The sequence below is a fragment of the Pelodiscus sinensis genome, chromosome 29 (genome assembly GCF_049634645.1).
Source record: "Pelodiscus sinensis isolate JC-2024 chromosome 29, ASM4963464v1, whole genome shotgun sequence".
Lineage (NCBI taxonomy): Eukaryota > Metazoa > Chordata > Testudines > Trionychidae > Pelodiscus > Pelodiscus sinensis.
The window spans coordinates 2969399-2983987 of NC_134739.1; the positions used below are offsets into that span (position 1 = coordinate 2969399).

At 56.7% G+C, this 14589-nt stretch overlaps 1 protein-coding gene across 1 annotated transcript in view; it reads right to left on the bottom strand.

Moving 5' to 3' along the window:
* Nucleotides 1–14589, bottom strand: part of LOC102461409 (alpha-2-macroglobulin-like protein 1) — a 71634-nt gene that overhangs the window by 45116 nt on the left and 11929 nt on the right. The window contains exons 11-14 of the mRNA XM_075911657.1: nucleotides 4655–4819; nucleotides 3674–3904; nucleotides 3368–3431; nucleotides 3117–3262 (exon numbers count right to left, since the gene is read on the bottom strand). Coding sequence (XP_075767772.1) covers nucleotides 3117–3262; nucleotides 3368–3431; nucleotides 3674–3904; nucleotides 4655–4819 — 606 coding nt within the window. The remainder of the gene's footprint in view (nucleotides 1–3116; nucleotides 3263–3367; nucleotides 3432–3673; nucleotides 3905–4654; nucleotides 4820–14589) is intronic.

A 14589-nucleotide genomic window follows, 5' to 3' on the forward strand; every position in this document is an offset into this window, starting at 1 on the left:
GGGGCCGGGCACAGCTTGACCTTCTCCTCACAAACAGGGAGGAACTAATAGGGGACGTAGAGGTGGGTGACAACCTGGGAAGCAGTGATCATGAGATGGTAGATTTCAGGATCCTGACCAAAGGAAGGAAAGAGAGTAGTAAAATACACACCTTGGACTTCAAAAAAGCAGATTTTGACTCCCTCAGAGACCAGATGGGCAGACTCCCCTGGGATGCTAACATGAAGGGGAAAGGAGTCCAGGACAGCTGGCAGTATTTTAAAGAAGCCTTATTGAAGGCACAGAAAGAAACCATCCCGACGCATAGCAAGAGAGGCAAACCTGGTAGGAGACCAGATTGGCTTACAGGGGAAATCCTTGGTGAACTTAAGCACAAAAAGGAAGCTTACAGAAAGTGGAAACTTGGACAAATGACTAGGGAGGAGTTTAAATGTATAGTTCGAGAATGCCGGGGGTCTATCAGGAATGCGAAAGCGCAAATGGAGTTGCGACTGGCTAAGGATGTGAAGGATAACAAGAAAGGTTTCTACAGGCATGTCAACAAGAAGAAGGTGATCAGAGAGGGTGTGCAGTCCCTAATGGATGAAGGAGGTAACCTAGTGACAGATGTGGGGAAAGCTGAAGTACTCAATGCTTTCTTTGCATCTGTATTCACGGACAAGGTCGGCTCCTGGACTTCTGTGCTAAGTGACGCAAGACAAGAAGAAGATGGACAGCCCTTGGTGGGTAAAGAACAGGTTAGGAACTATTTAGAAAAGCTAAACGTACACAAATCCATGGGTCCAGACTTAATGCACCCGAGGGTACTGAGGGAGTTGGCAAATGTCATTGAGGAGCCTTTGGCCATTATCTTTGAAAAGTCGTGGAGATCGGGCGAAATCCCGGATGATTGGAAAAAGGCAAATGTAGTGCCCATCTTCAAAAAAGGGAAGAAGGACGATCCAGGGAACTATAGGCCGGTCAGTCTTACCTCGGTTCCTGGAAAAATCATGGAAGGGATCCTAAAGGAATCCATTTTGAGACACTTGGATGAGAGGAAAGTGATCAGGAATAGTCAGCATGGATTCACAAAGGGCAAGTCGTGCTTGACCAATCTGATTAGCTTCTATGATGAGGTAACTGGCTCAGTGGACATGGGAAAGTCAGTGGATGTTATATACCTTGACTTTAGCAAGGCTTTTGATACGGTCTCCCACGCTATCCTTGCCAGCAAGTTAAGGGAATGTGGATTGGATAAATGGACGGTAAGATGGATAGAAAGATGGCTAGAAGGCCGGGCCCAGCGGGTAGTGATCAACGGTTCGATGTCAGGATGGCGGTCGGTTTCTAGTGGAGTGCCCCAAGGTTCGGTTCTAGGACCGGTTTTGTTCAATATCTTTATTAATGACCTGGATGAGGGGATAGATTGCACCCTCAGCAAGTTTGCAGATGACACTAAGCGAGGGGGAGAGGTAGATACGCTTAAGGGCAGAGATAGGGTCCAGAGTGACTTAGACAAATTGGAGGATTGGGCCACTAGAAATCTCATGAGATTCAACAAAGACAAGTGTAGAGTCCTGCACTTGGGACGGAAGAATCCCAAGCATAGTTACAGGCTGGGGACCAACCAGTTAAGTAGTAGTTCTGCAGAAAAGGACCTGGGGGTTACAGTGGATGAGAAGCTAGATATGAGTCAACAGTGTGCCCTTGTAGCCAAGAAGGCTAATGGCATATTAGGATGCATTAAGAGGAGCATTGCCAGCAGATCCAGAGATGTCATTATTCCCCTTTATTCGGCTTTGGTGAGGCCACATCTGGAGTATTGTGTCCAGTTCTGGGCCCCCCACTACAAAAAGGATGCGGAAGCATTGGAGAGGGTCCAGCGGAGGGCAACCAAAATGATTAGGGGTCTGGAGCATATGACCTACGAGGAGAGGCTGAGGGACTTGGGTCTGTTTAGTCTGCAGAAGTGAAGAGTGAGGGGGGACTTGATAGCAGCCTTCAACTTCCTGAAGGGAGGTTCCAAAGAGGATGGAGAGAGGCTGTTCTCAGTAGTGACAGATGCAGAACAAGGAGCAATGGTCTCAAGTTGTGGTGGGAGAGGTCCAGATTGGATATTAGGAAAAACTTTTTTACTAGGAGGGTAGTGAAGCATTGGAATGGGTTACCTAGGGAAGTAGTGGAGTCTCCATCCCTAGAGGTGTTTAAGTCTCGGCTTGACAAAGCCCTGGCTGGGTTGATTTAGATGGGATTGGTCCTGCCTAGAGCGGGGGGCTGGACTTGACGACCTTCTGAGTCTCTTCCAGTTCTATGATTCTATGATAAGGGGATGGTTGGATGAAATAACATGATCTTGGTAACTAATTGACCATTCATTATCAGTTGGAAATAGGTCAATGGAGGGATGATAGGAGTTGCTATAGGGAACTTTCTGGGTGTCTGGCTGGTGAGTCTTTCCCACATGCTCAGGGTTTAGCTGATCGCCATATTTGGGGTCAGGAAGGAATTTTCCTGCAGGGTAGATTGGCAGAGGCCCTGGAGGTTTTTCGCCTTCCTCTGTAGCATTGGGCACAGATCACAGCTGAAGGATTCTCTGCATGTTGGGGCCTTCAAAGTATTTGAAGGCTTCAATATCTGAGACATAGGTGAGAGGATTATTCTAAGAGGGGTGGGCGAGATTCTGTGGCCTGCACTGTGCAGGGGGTCAGACTAGATGATCATAATGGTCCCTTCTGACCTTAAAGTCTATGAGAACTAACTGCCCGTGGCTACACACTGCAGTCTAACGTTAACTCGAACTAAGCACTGGGGGGGTGGCTGTGGGAGGACTGGGGGTGGCTGTGGGAGGACTGGGGGTGGCGGAAGAGCGCTGTGGGTGGCTGTGGGAGGGCTGGGGGTGGCGGAGGAGCGCTGGGGGTGGCTGTGGGAGGACTGGAGAGACATCTGCTCCTAAATTGGAAAAGGGCGGGGCCCTTCCCATCACTGCACCGGGGCGTGTGTTAAGTGGCGACCTGCGACACGGGAGCTAGAACGACTGTACTGACCCTGGTGCTGTCATAAGAGGGGGGGCCCAGGGCTCCAGTTACAGGGCAGGAGCGGTTCCCCCCAAGCCCCTCGGCCCCGAGCCCCAGGCTCACCTTGTTGGGGAGGCACTTGGCCACGCGCAGCAGGGCGCTGTCGGCAGCCATCTCTCCGTCGGGCAGCACCGTGTAACCCAGCACCTTGGCAGCCGGCGCCAGCTCAGTGCCGATGGGCAGCTCCACTGAGAAGGAGCCTTTCAGTCCTAGGGGCAGTGGGGGGCAGTCAGGGGCAGCCAGCAGAGCCCCACCCCCCGCCCGGTCCCTGCCCGGGGCTCCATCCCCGACACGCACCCCTCCCCCCCACTTACCAGCCTCCTCGCCGAGCTCCAGCCCCTTGTGGAGGATCCTGGTGATGGCTCCCTTGGCCACGACCTGCGGAGGAGGAGACGGGAGTCACTGAGCTGAGGCTGAACAGGGGCTGGCGAACGCCCTGATGTGGGGATGCTGCACAGGGCGGGGCAGCCTCCCCCCCCACCCCTTGGACTGAGCCAGCGGAGGTGGATGTGCTGACTGCACACCCCATTCTCTCTCACACATGCACAAACACAGGCACACACACACACACACAGGCGCGCGCGCGAGCACAGACTTTAGCTTCCCAGGTTGGGGCTCACCAGGAAGATGAAATCCAGGCTCTTGGACCCGTTCCCCAGGGCCTCCCTGGCCAGGACATAGTCCACGTGGAGCCGCTGGGCCTGGTCGCAGGGCAGCTCCCCGCCCAGCCTGCGGATCTGCAGGAAACTCTGGCTCTTGGAGTAGAAGGGCTCCACATGGTGATGGGCATCTGGGTAACTGGGACCGATTCTCCCATACTCAATGGTCTGATCCACATGCTTGAAGTGGCCCTGGGGAGAGACAGCAATGAGGCGCGCCGAGTGCTGAGCGCCCTGCACAGGAATGCCAGGGCAGGGCCATCTTTGCCACCTGAGTTCCTCAGCCAGCCCCCTCGCCCGGCGTCCACCAGAGCTGTAATTGCAGCAGAGCGAGCGAGTCTGGAGCACTGCAGGACCTGAGCCCCGGAACACGGTCGTGAAAGCCGGGCCATGCTATGAGCAAACATGGGGCCCTGTCACAAAGCAGGCGCTCGCTTACAAGTCCACTGTCTAGACACAGGCACTGCTCCGTGGCCCTGGTACTCAGTACTGGCCACACACTCCAGACACTTAGCGCAAGTACATCCCCAGCCAGAGTCTCCCGTCATGGCCGCCCCCCCGGCCTGGGCGATGGCTCAGGAGCTGGGCGGCAGAGCAGTGACTGGGGATGTTTGTTTGGCCCAGCAGGTACAAGGTGCAGGGAGATGCAACCTGTTTATATCAATGTGTACAAGGAGACGTCTCTGGGGGGAGGGGAGGGCAACTTTCTCCAGCCTCTGGGGCAGCAGACGCTCCTGGGGCTGACTGAGTGGCCTGTTCTCGTGGACCTGTAACCACAGAGCCAGGGAGCGAAGACGGCGCTTCATCGACGATGAACCGGGCCGAGGCCCTGAGCCAAGCCAGTGACCCTTCTTTGTGTGCCGCGGAGGTCTGCTCAGCCCAGCGGAGATGATGGAGGCAGGCATGAGAGTCACCACAGGTGCTGGGAGGCCCATAACTTACCCGCAGAGTGACCGACCCGGTCCAGCCGGAGGTGTCCAGCGCGAAGGAGGCTCTGCCAGCCTCGTCCGTCAGGAAGGTCTGGTTCTGCCTCACACCTCCATAGGCAACAAACAGCTGCAGCGGCTCATTTCTCAGCGCCGAGCCATCCGCCGCCTTCAGGAGCATCTGAGCGGAGAGAGGAGGAGACGCACGGCTTGAAGGGGAGCATTACGCGGGTGGGAGCAGACAGGGGAAAGCCAGGGAGGATCAGTCTATTGTCCAGACTAGACAACACTTTGGAATACTCCCTTGAGCCATCTGTGTACCCATAAACACATCCAGTGTCCCCTGGAACCAGTGTTGTCTCCAGTCCATGGAGTGGTATTAGCCAGGGGGTAGAAATGGTGTCCCTGGCCTCTGTTTGTGGAAGGCTGGAGAGGGATGGTACGAGACAAATGGCTTGGTCATTGTCTTCAGTCCATCCCCTCCAGGGTCCCTAGTGTTGGCCGCTGTCAGCAGACAGGCTACTGGGCTAGATGGACCTTTGGTCTGACCCAGTACGGCCGTTCTTATGTTTTTATGTTCTAAGCTCAGGGTCGGGGGTCTCAGTGGACCCCCTTGATTTTAATGCAAACCTGCGCCTGGGTGGCCAGGCTGGCAGCTATCCTGCCCTAGACGGCCACTTTCCTGTGCCTAGTGCGGAGATCATGGACATTGGAGGCTTCCCCCCAAACCTCGATGAGGTCCACGATCTCTGCACTAGACCAGGCGGGCGCCCGCCTCTTGCGGCCCTGGGCAGGCTCCTGGGCGCTGCCAGCCTGGTCCCAGGAAGAAGCGGAGGGCTGGGTGGCAGCGGGTGGCTGGTTTGTGCCATGCCAGGTGCAGGGTCTGCTGGCTGGGTGCTGGTAGGCTTGCACCTGGCACGGGCACTGTAGCCAGCCTGTGCCCCTTTAAGGGCTCCGGGGCCGGGAGGGGGGCAGACAAGTTTCCCTGGTGGTGCCCAGGGTGGCCACCAGGGCAAGCTGGGGAGGGCTAGCCTCCCACTAGTTCGAATTAAGTGGCTACACAGCCCTTAATTCGAACTACTTAATTCGAACTAGGCGTTAGTCCTCATAGAATGAGGTTTACCTAGTTCGAATTAAGCGCTCCGCTAGTTCGAATTAAGTTCGAACTAGCGGTTTGCATGTGTAGCGCCTAGCAAAGTTAATTTGAACTAACGTCTGTTAGCTCGAATTAACTTTGTAGTGTAGACATAGCCCAGCTGGTGACCCTGCCTTAGGCGATCAGTTCTGGTTTGCTAGCCCTGAGGTTTGTAATCTGATTTCATTTAGATTTAAGCATGTAACTGTTCTGTTTGTTTGGCTCCCCTTGTGTGGTTACTGCCTAGAAATTAATAACTCTCATTGTTAAGAAGAAAAGAAGAAGATGAGTGGTGGTGGTCGGGGACTCCCTCCTAAGATGGATAGAGCCATCCATCTGCTGTCCAGACCTGGAATCTCGAAGTGTGCTGCTTACTAGGAGCTCAAATTCAGGATGTGACCAAGAGTCTTCCAAAACTGATCAAACCTTCAGATCGCTACCCTTTCCTGCTTCTCCACGTGGAAACTAACAGTACGGCCAAGAATGACCTAGAGTGGGGGCACTGCAGATAATGTAGCCCTGGGAAGAAGGATCGAGGAATTTGAAGCGCAAGTGGTGTTCTCGCCCATCTCCCTGTTGAAGGAAAAGGTCCAGGGAGGGATGCTCAGTCAGAAAAACAAAGATTGTAGAGCAGATTGGTTTACCGGGGAAATCCTTGGTGAGCTTACACACACAAAGGAAGTTTACAACAAGAGGAAACTTGGACTGATGATTACGGAGGAGTGTAAATAGGCACAAACGCCATGCTCATTTCCCGGGATGCGACTTTATTATGACTCCCTCCTCCCCCCTGAGTTACATAGAGTCCCACGGTGTATCTTGTCCCAGAGTAACCCTGGCCTTGCTCACGCCAGCTGGTCGTGCCCGAGGGATTAAGAGGGCGGAGTAGAGGGACTCGGGCCTGCCCTCTCTCCCGAGTCCCGAACCAGGGCCTTAAGACAGGGAGAGCACTCCTTGTTCAGTTAGCTACCCCTAAACTCACCCGCTCGCATGGTAAACGGCCCCGCCCTGGGCTGCTTCCTACTCCACCGGTCCCTGAACCCGAGTTACCTCACTTGGCACCGGCCTTACCCATCTCCTGTCCACAGTCCTTCTCCCCCCTTTTCCCTTTTGAAGTTTGGGTAGGTAGGCTGGCGTGGGACGTCATCTCCCGGCAATCTCCTCCATCGCACCTGCTCTGACGTCATCCCCCGGTGCCTCTGGGGTGCGCCACGCGGCAGTGATGTCACTAGCCTGAGCTGGCTGGATGATGCAGTGGGCACTCTCAGCCAACTGATCATGGGTGTCCCTCTCCCACAGACCCTGCGCGGCGGCTTCGGCTGCTTCCCCACGGGTCTCCTTGCCTGCAAATCCCCTCTCCCAGGCCTTCCCTGACTGCCCCTGCGTGCGGGGTTGCGGCACTCCACTACAAGGAGTATAAACATATTGCTCCAGAATGCAAGGGAGTTATCAGGAAGATGAAAGTACAATTGGAAATGTAGCTTGCAGGGGATGTGAAGGGTAACAACACAGGTTTCTCCAGGCAAGTTAGCAAGAAGAAGGTGATCAGAGGGGATGTGGGGCCCTTACTGGATGAGGGAGGTAACCTAGTGACAGATGATGTGGGAAAAGCTGAAGTACTCAATGCTTTCTTTGCCTCTGTATTCACGGACAAGGTCAGCTCCCAGACTACTGCACTAGACTACTGGGCTACGTCTAGACTGGCCCCTTCTTCGGAAGAGGCATGCTAATTTCTAACTTTGGAATAGGGAAATGCACGGGGGATTTAAATATCCCCCGCGGGATTTAAATAAACATGGCCGCCGCTTTTTTTCCGGCTTGGGGAAAAGCCGGAAAAAAGCGTCTAGACTGGCGCGATCCTCCGGAATAAAGCCCTATTCCGGAGGATCTCTTATTCCTACTTTCAAGTAGGAATAGGGCTTTATTTTGGAGGATCGCGCCAGTCTGGATGCTCTTTTCCGGCTTTTCCCCAAGCCGGAAAAAAAGCGGCCGCCATGTTTATTTAAATCCCGCAGGGGATATTTAAATCCCCCACGGATTTCCCTATTCCAAAGTTAGAAATTAGCATGCCTCTTCCGAAGAAGGGGCCAGTCTAGACGTAGCCCTGCAGTATGGGAAGAAGGTGGGCAGCCGTTGGTGGGGAAAGAACAGGTTAAGAACTATTTAGAAAAGCTAAATGTACACAAATCCATGGTCCGGATTTAATGCATCCGAGGGTACTGAGGGAGTTGGCAAATGTCATTGCAGAACCTTTGGCCATTATATTTGAAAACTCATGGAGATCGGGAGAGATCCTGGATGACTGGAAAAAGGCAAATATAGTGCCCATCTTCAAAAAAGGGAAGAAGGACAATCCAGGGAACTACAGAGCAGTCAGCCTTACCTCAGTCTCCAGCAACTCCAGGACATTGGCATACGAAGGTGTTCAGATCCCTAAGGTCTAATATTGGACACCGAGTTCCCGACTTCTTGGAGACCAGAGACCGGTGGGAGTAAAATCCCTGTCCCCAAAAGTGGGGAGGAACCTTCCAAGAGATATAGAGATTCGAGTGACTAACTGTCTAGCTGTAAGGAGGGGACCCTGGTGGGACAGGGAAGATGGATGGGGGCTTGGGAGGACTGGGCACAGCTGTTGAATTACCTCTAGTAGGTCATTTGAGATGGGTTGGTAGCTCTCCATGGAAATGTCAAATTTACTGCTGTAGATAAAGGAGGGCAGTGACCGTCCGCTTTCTTTTGTGAGGCTCTTGCTTCTTTCTGGACTGCTCTGAAGACCTCTGGCAGATGTGGGGGAATGCAGCAGTAGCAGGATGTCTCTGACATGGGTGGAATTGCTGCCTTTCAGTCTTTGGGGTGTAAGTACTCCAGGGCCGTGTTGGGTAGTATGCAAAGATTTGGGAATGTGTAACCCCAGAGCCCAGGGCTCCTTTGGCAGAGAGCACAGGGGACATAAGGCCAGGTTGCCTCCGAGTCTGGGTTGTCTGTGTGACTGTACCCTAGTTATGTTCCTCCTTTTTACTAGACTATGATCCATTCTGCACAAAGGCCTTGGGAGGTATCATCTGAAAACTCATACTTTGCCAATCATTTTGATCCTTGTGAAATATGGGCAGCAGTTGTGTAAAGTTATAAAATTCTTCCATATGTTCCAAGTCTGGAGAGCAGTCATAAACCAGACCTCCAGAGACAAAAGGACATGACGCTTCTGCCAGGGATTGACAAAATCAAATGGACCATCTCGTGGGTAAGTGGCCACGCTTCGGCAGGAGAGGATGGGGGCAGAACCCGGTATCTCGACAAAGAATTAACTTGAGGTTTTCACGCGAACAAACTTCCTGTTGACCCTCAGGTGAAGATAATTCTCAGGGAAGAGGGAAAACGATAAGACAAGCGAGCAGATGCCCCAGACGATTTCCTCCTGTTTCTCTACCCACTGTCCTGACAGCACGTGAAGAACAAAGGAAGCAGCACTGAACTGGGGAAGGATCCTCTCTGGAAGAGAGTCGGCCATAAGATTGTGGTGAGAGAGACCTTTGCTTTGAATTGACTCAGCGTGTAAGCTAGGTATCAGCTGTTCTTTAACGTAACCAGTTCTGGGCCCCACCGTTCAAGAAAGATGTGGACAAACCAGAGAAAGTCCAGTGATGAGCAACAAAAATGATAAAAGGTCAAGAAAACAGGCGCTATGAGGGAAAAATGAAGAAACTGGGCTTGTTTGGTCTGGGAGAGAGGAGACGGAGGGGGAAGATGACTTTTTTCAATTACATAAAATCCTGTTACGAGGAGGAGAGAGAAAAACTGTTCTTAACCTCTGAGGACAGGACAAGAAGCAATGGGCTTAAATTGCAGCAAGGGAGGCTTAGGTTGGACGTTAGGAACCACCCGGACAGTTCAGATGTTTTTAAGCACTGGAATAAATTGCTAGCGATGCTGTGGACTCTCCGTCACTGGAGAGCTTTACGAGCAGGTTAGCTAAATACCTGTCAGGGAGGATCTAGATCAGGGTGGGGAACCCCAGGCCGCTTGCCTGGATCTGGCCCCCAAGGCGCAGGTCTCCCCTCCTACCTTTGGGGAGCCTGCGCCTACTGAGGGCCTGCAGCACACCGGGAGCAGCCCTAGACGTGCTGCTGGCAACTGGAGCCCTTGGCGAGACGTGCGCCTCCAAAGCCCTCAACGGCCGTTTTCCTTGGTGCCCGAGGTGACGGCCTATGTCGCCTGTATTGACGGGCCGCCACTGGAGCACACACACTCTACTAGCCTGGGCCCCACGAGGCTCTGGTGTGTGGGGCATGTGGGGAGTCGTTCTCCTTCAGCCAGGGGCCATGACAGGGAGGGTTGTTTTGGGGTTTTTTTGACTTCTCACTTGTGTGTAGCCCCCGACTGATGTTTGCATGGGTCAGCAGCCCCCGGCCCAAAGAAGGTTCCCCACCCCCTGCTCTAGATCAGTGGGTCTCAAACTTTTGGGCTCATGGACCTCCTGGCTCAATGCAAACCTTTCTGCGGACCACCAGCTGCTAATGGAAACTCTCCATTAATTACCCTGAGCCATTTTGCTAGTGCTGCAGCTGGGGAGATCGGTTTAACTAAAATGATTAAACAGATCAAGAGTTTTAACTTTCTCATGTTCGTTTATATAAGGTAAAATATTAATTTATGTCCAAAACAAGAGGTTTGAATGTTTTCTTTATTAACTAGCCAATTAGCCCGTCATAAGACAGGATTTTCAGGTCTCTCCTCCACGTCGGTCTTCCCTCCTGAGCCTCCGGTCTCTCGCTCCGTCTCTCTCTCCTCCTACTGCCTTCCCCCCCCCCCCAGCTCTCCCCTGCCTCTCTCTCCGTCTCTCTCTTTCACTTCTCCTCCCCATCCTGCCTCTCACTTGGGGGACCGTGGAGCCCAAATGGTCATTTGGGCTCCGCACACCCCGTGCTGCATGGGGAGCGCGGAGCCCAAATGGTCACTTGTGCCGCTTGCTGTCACGCGGCGGCCTGGCTGAGTAGCGCAGAAGTCAGCCGAGCGCCACGGCGGGAGGCGAAGGAGGGTGGGGCGGTGACGTTCATGGCCAGGGGGCGGGGCCTGGAGCTGCTGTCACGCCGCACATCACAGCCCTGCCCCCCTTCGCCTCCCACCGTGGCACTCGGCTGACTTCTGCGCTGCTCAGCCGGGCCGACGCGGGGGAGCAAGCAGCACAGGCGGCCATGTACATCACCACCCTGCCCCCTTCCCCTTCCTCCATGGCGGCTCAGCTGAGTGTTGCATGCTCAGCTGGGCCGCCGCGCGGGAGGAGGGGCGGGTAGGGTTGCCAGGTGTCCGGCATTGTACCAGACAGTCCGGTATTTGCGCGCTCTGTGCTGTAAAAAAAAATCAGAAAATACCGGACATGTGCAATGGGCAATGTCTGGTATTTTCTGATTTTTCCGGCTGCGCACTGGATGGAAGCCTGGTGTGGGCGGGGGGAGCAGGAACCCTCAGTCGGTTGAGTGTGAGGAGGAGGGGAAGCCTCCCTCTCGCTCGTGTGTCACCGGGACCCTGCGTGGGACGGGCAGCAAGTGCCCAGGTCAGTCCCGCTCCCCGCCGGCCAATTTGCTCACCCCCTCCTTCCCGGCTGGCTGGTTCTCCCCCACTTCCCCTCCTGATCTTCCCCGGCCAGACCCCCTGCACCACCCCCAGCTCTGCTTCCCACCGGCCCATTCCTCTTCCTGATCTCCCCTGCTCCCGCCAGCTCTGCTTCCCGCCCCCCCCTTCCTCCTGGCTAGCGCCACTGCACCCCCTGCCGGCAGCTGTGCTTCCCGCTCCCCCTTCCTCCCGGCCATCCTCGCAGCCCCCAATCCCCTCCCCCAGCTCTGCTTCCCACTGGCCCGTTCCTCTTCCCGATCTCCCTGCCCAGCAGCACTGCACCCACCCCCCACCAGCTCTGCTTCCCGCCCCCCTTCCTCCCAGCTACCCTTGTGGCCCCTGATCCCCCTGAGATGTGCTTCCTGCCCCCCCTTACTCCTGACCAGCCCTGCCCCCTCCCGGCCGGTCCCCCCCACTCCCTGATATCCCGCGGCCAGCCCCATTCTGCCTGATGCCCCCATCTGCTCCAGCCAGCCCCATTGCCCCCCCCTTCCCACCCAGCACCGCTCCCTTCCTGGCCGGTCCCCCAATGAAGTGGGCCACTGCGGGGAAGGAAAAGGGAGCAGGGCGCTGACATACATGGCCAGGAGACGGGGCCGTATACGTCACCGCCCCGCCCCCCCTTCCCCTTCCCCTCCCGCCGTGGCGCTCCGCTGAGTGCTGCACTCTCAGCCAGGCGCAAATGGCTCCCCGTGGTGGCCCAGCTGAGTGCCACGGCAGGAAGGGAAGGGGGGCGGGGCGGTGAAGTACACACGTACACTTCGTCCCCCCGTTGCATGCATGGGGAGCGCGGACCCCAAACAGCCGCTTGCCGCCGCTTGCTCCCCCGCCGGGGCCCAGCTGAGTGGTGCAGCGCTCAGCCGAGCCGCCATGGAGGGGGGAAGGGGGCCGTGTACGTCAGCGTTACAGAACTCACAGACACTGGGCTACTATACATATGATGGCAGGGGCGGGGGACCTTTTTCGTGTCAGGTCCACTGACCCACAGAAAAATGAGTTGGGGACCACACAAGTGAGAAGCAAAAAGATTCCTCCCAAACCCCCAACGCTCAGAGATGTGGCCCCCATGTGAGACTTCTCGCTCTTCTGGAGCCCCAGTCCCATGGGGCGAGGGGAAGGGACAGGGGGACTGAGGTTCAAGGCTCCCCAGAGGCCAGATTTACCCTTCTGGGGTTCCAGAGTTACTGGACTTTGTGGACCCCTTTAGGCTCTGGAGTGGGGACAAAAATGAGGGGTTGAGTGTGCCAGCAAGTGGGAGGGATGGGGGCAGGATCTGGGGAGGGGGGGAGTGCAGGAGAGGGGGAGCTCTGCTGGGAGGTAGGGTGCAGAAGCAGGCTGGGAGTAGGGTGTCTGGCCAGGGAGGAGGGTGCAGGAGCAAGTTGGGGGTGCAGAGTCTTGGCTGGGGGAGGGGGTGAGTGAGGGTCTGGGCATGGTGGGGATGCTTATCTGGTTTCGTTCCCCAGTTGCTCCCATTGGCTGGTTGTTTGCAGAGAGCTGCTCCCTCGTAAGACTGTGCTACCGGGAGCAGGAACGGCCGCTGTAGTGCATTGCTAGCGCAAGCAGGGCGGCCCGTGCCTGTAGGCAAACGAGGCAGCCGCTAGGGCGCCAAATTCCAAAACCTGCCCCTTCCATTTCCCATTCCCTTTCCGGTGCCTTACCTGGAGCACGGCTGCCCTGCGGCCGGGGGGAGAAAGTCCTGGGAGAGGCAGCGCGCGGGGGGGGGGAGGAACACGAGGGGGGGTATCCCTTGTGCCGCGGGGGCGGGGCGGCCCCAGGGGAGGGAGGAACGCGGGGGGGTTGCCCCGTGGGAGGGGGGGTCAGCCCCAGGGGAGGAGGAATACGGGGGTTTCCCCTGCCCTGCAAGGGGGGGGGGTTGGCCCTGGGTGAGGCAGGTCGCCTGGGAGAGGCCCTGGGAGAGGCGCATGCTGGCTCCTCTTGGGGGGAGGGATCTTGGGAGGAGGCGGGTGCAGGGGACTCTCTCCCGCGACTGGCACCCTGTTCTCTCTCCCCGGCCCCCAGTCCCCGAACTACATCCCCAGCCCCCCCTCCCCAGCACAGAACCAAACCCCTCAGTCGATATCTGCCCCTGGGGTTGGGGGAGGGGCGCCGATTGCGTGGTTTGCCTAGGGCGCCAGTGGCTGGCAGCTCGTCTAGGGCCGGCCCTGAGCGGAAGCAGCACAATCCTACAGGCTTTTGCTTCTAAACCAAAACCCAGATGTTTAGAATTGCTGCCCGGTTCAGCCCTCAGGCCCCTCCGTTGTCCTCTCCACGGGCTTTGTGCTTATGGCAACCCCATGGCACCTGCCATCACAGGGAACCCTGAGTCCCGGGTAGCGTTTGGCGGTGCGACAGAGCCAGCCGGGGGTGGGCACTGGGCAATACAGAAGCGTTTCTCGGTTTACACCAGCTCTTCAGTGAGGGTGAAGGTGGGGGGCAGAGTCCCCTAGTGACTCCGCCCCCTCTGGTTACACCCTGCCAACCTCCTGGGGAGACAGGCAGCCCCCCCAGACTTCTGGAGGAGCCCCGCTCTGCATGGCTGCCCAACAGAGCACCCCGCCCCGCCTTGCAAAGGCAGCTGCCTGCGCCGCTGAGCAGAAGGCAGGATGGGCAGGTGCCCCGGGGGAAAGGCCTCTGGGCTCCTCTGCATGTTTCCCAGCCCCGTAGCGCGATGGCGCCAGCCCTGCCGCTTCCAGGGCTTGTCCGTGGCCAGCGCGGCGCCTCCCCCGGGGAGTACCTCCCGGAGCCGGCTCCCCGCAGGCAGGGCTGGATGTCGGGCTGCGGCGGCCCTAGCGGGCTCCCAGAAGTGGTGTGGTGCAGAGCACGACTGCTGCTCTCCCACTGGGCACAGCTGAGACCGCTGCCCGGGTAGCACTGGCCAATGGCAGCAGCGGGGAAGGGGGGCAGTGGGGCGGCAGCGCGGGCTCCCCGCCTTCATGGGTGGGGCTGAGCTCACGCCGTGGATCACCTACCTGGGAGGTGGCTGCGCACCACCCGTGGTCCATGGACCGCACTTTGGGAACCACTGGCCTGGCTCATGCTTAGTCCTGCCATGAGGGCAGGGGACTGGACTAGCTGATCTCTTGGGTCCCTTCCAGGCCTCAGGATCTGTGACCGTGTATCTCCATTGGGAGCTCACGTGTCTCTGAGAATCCTCCCCAACCCCGAAGTGGTTTGCACCGTCCCTGCGCACGGCCAAGCGCCTG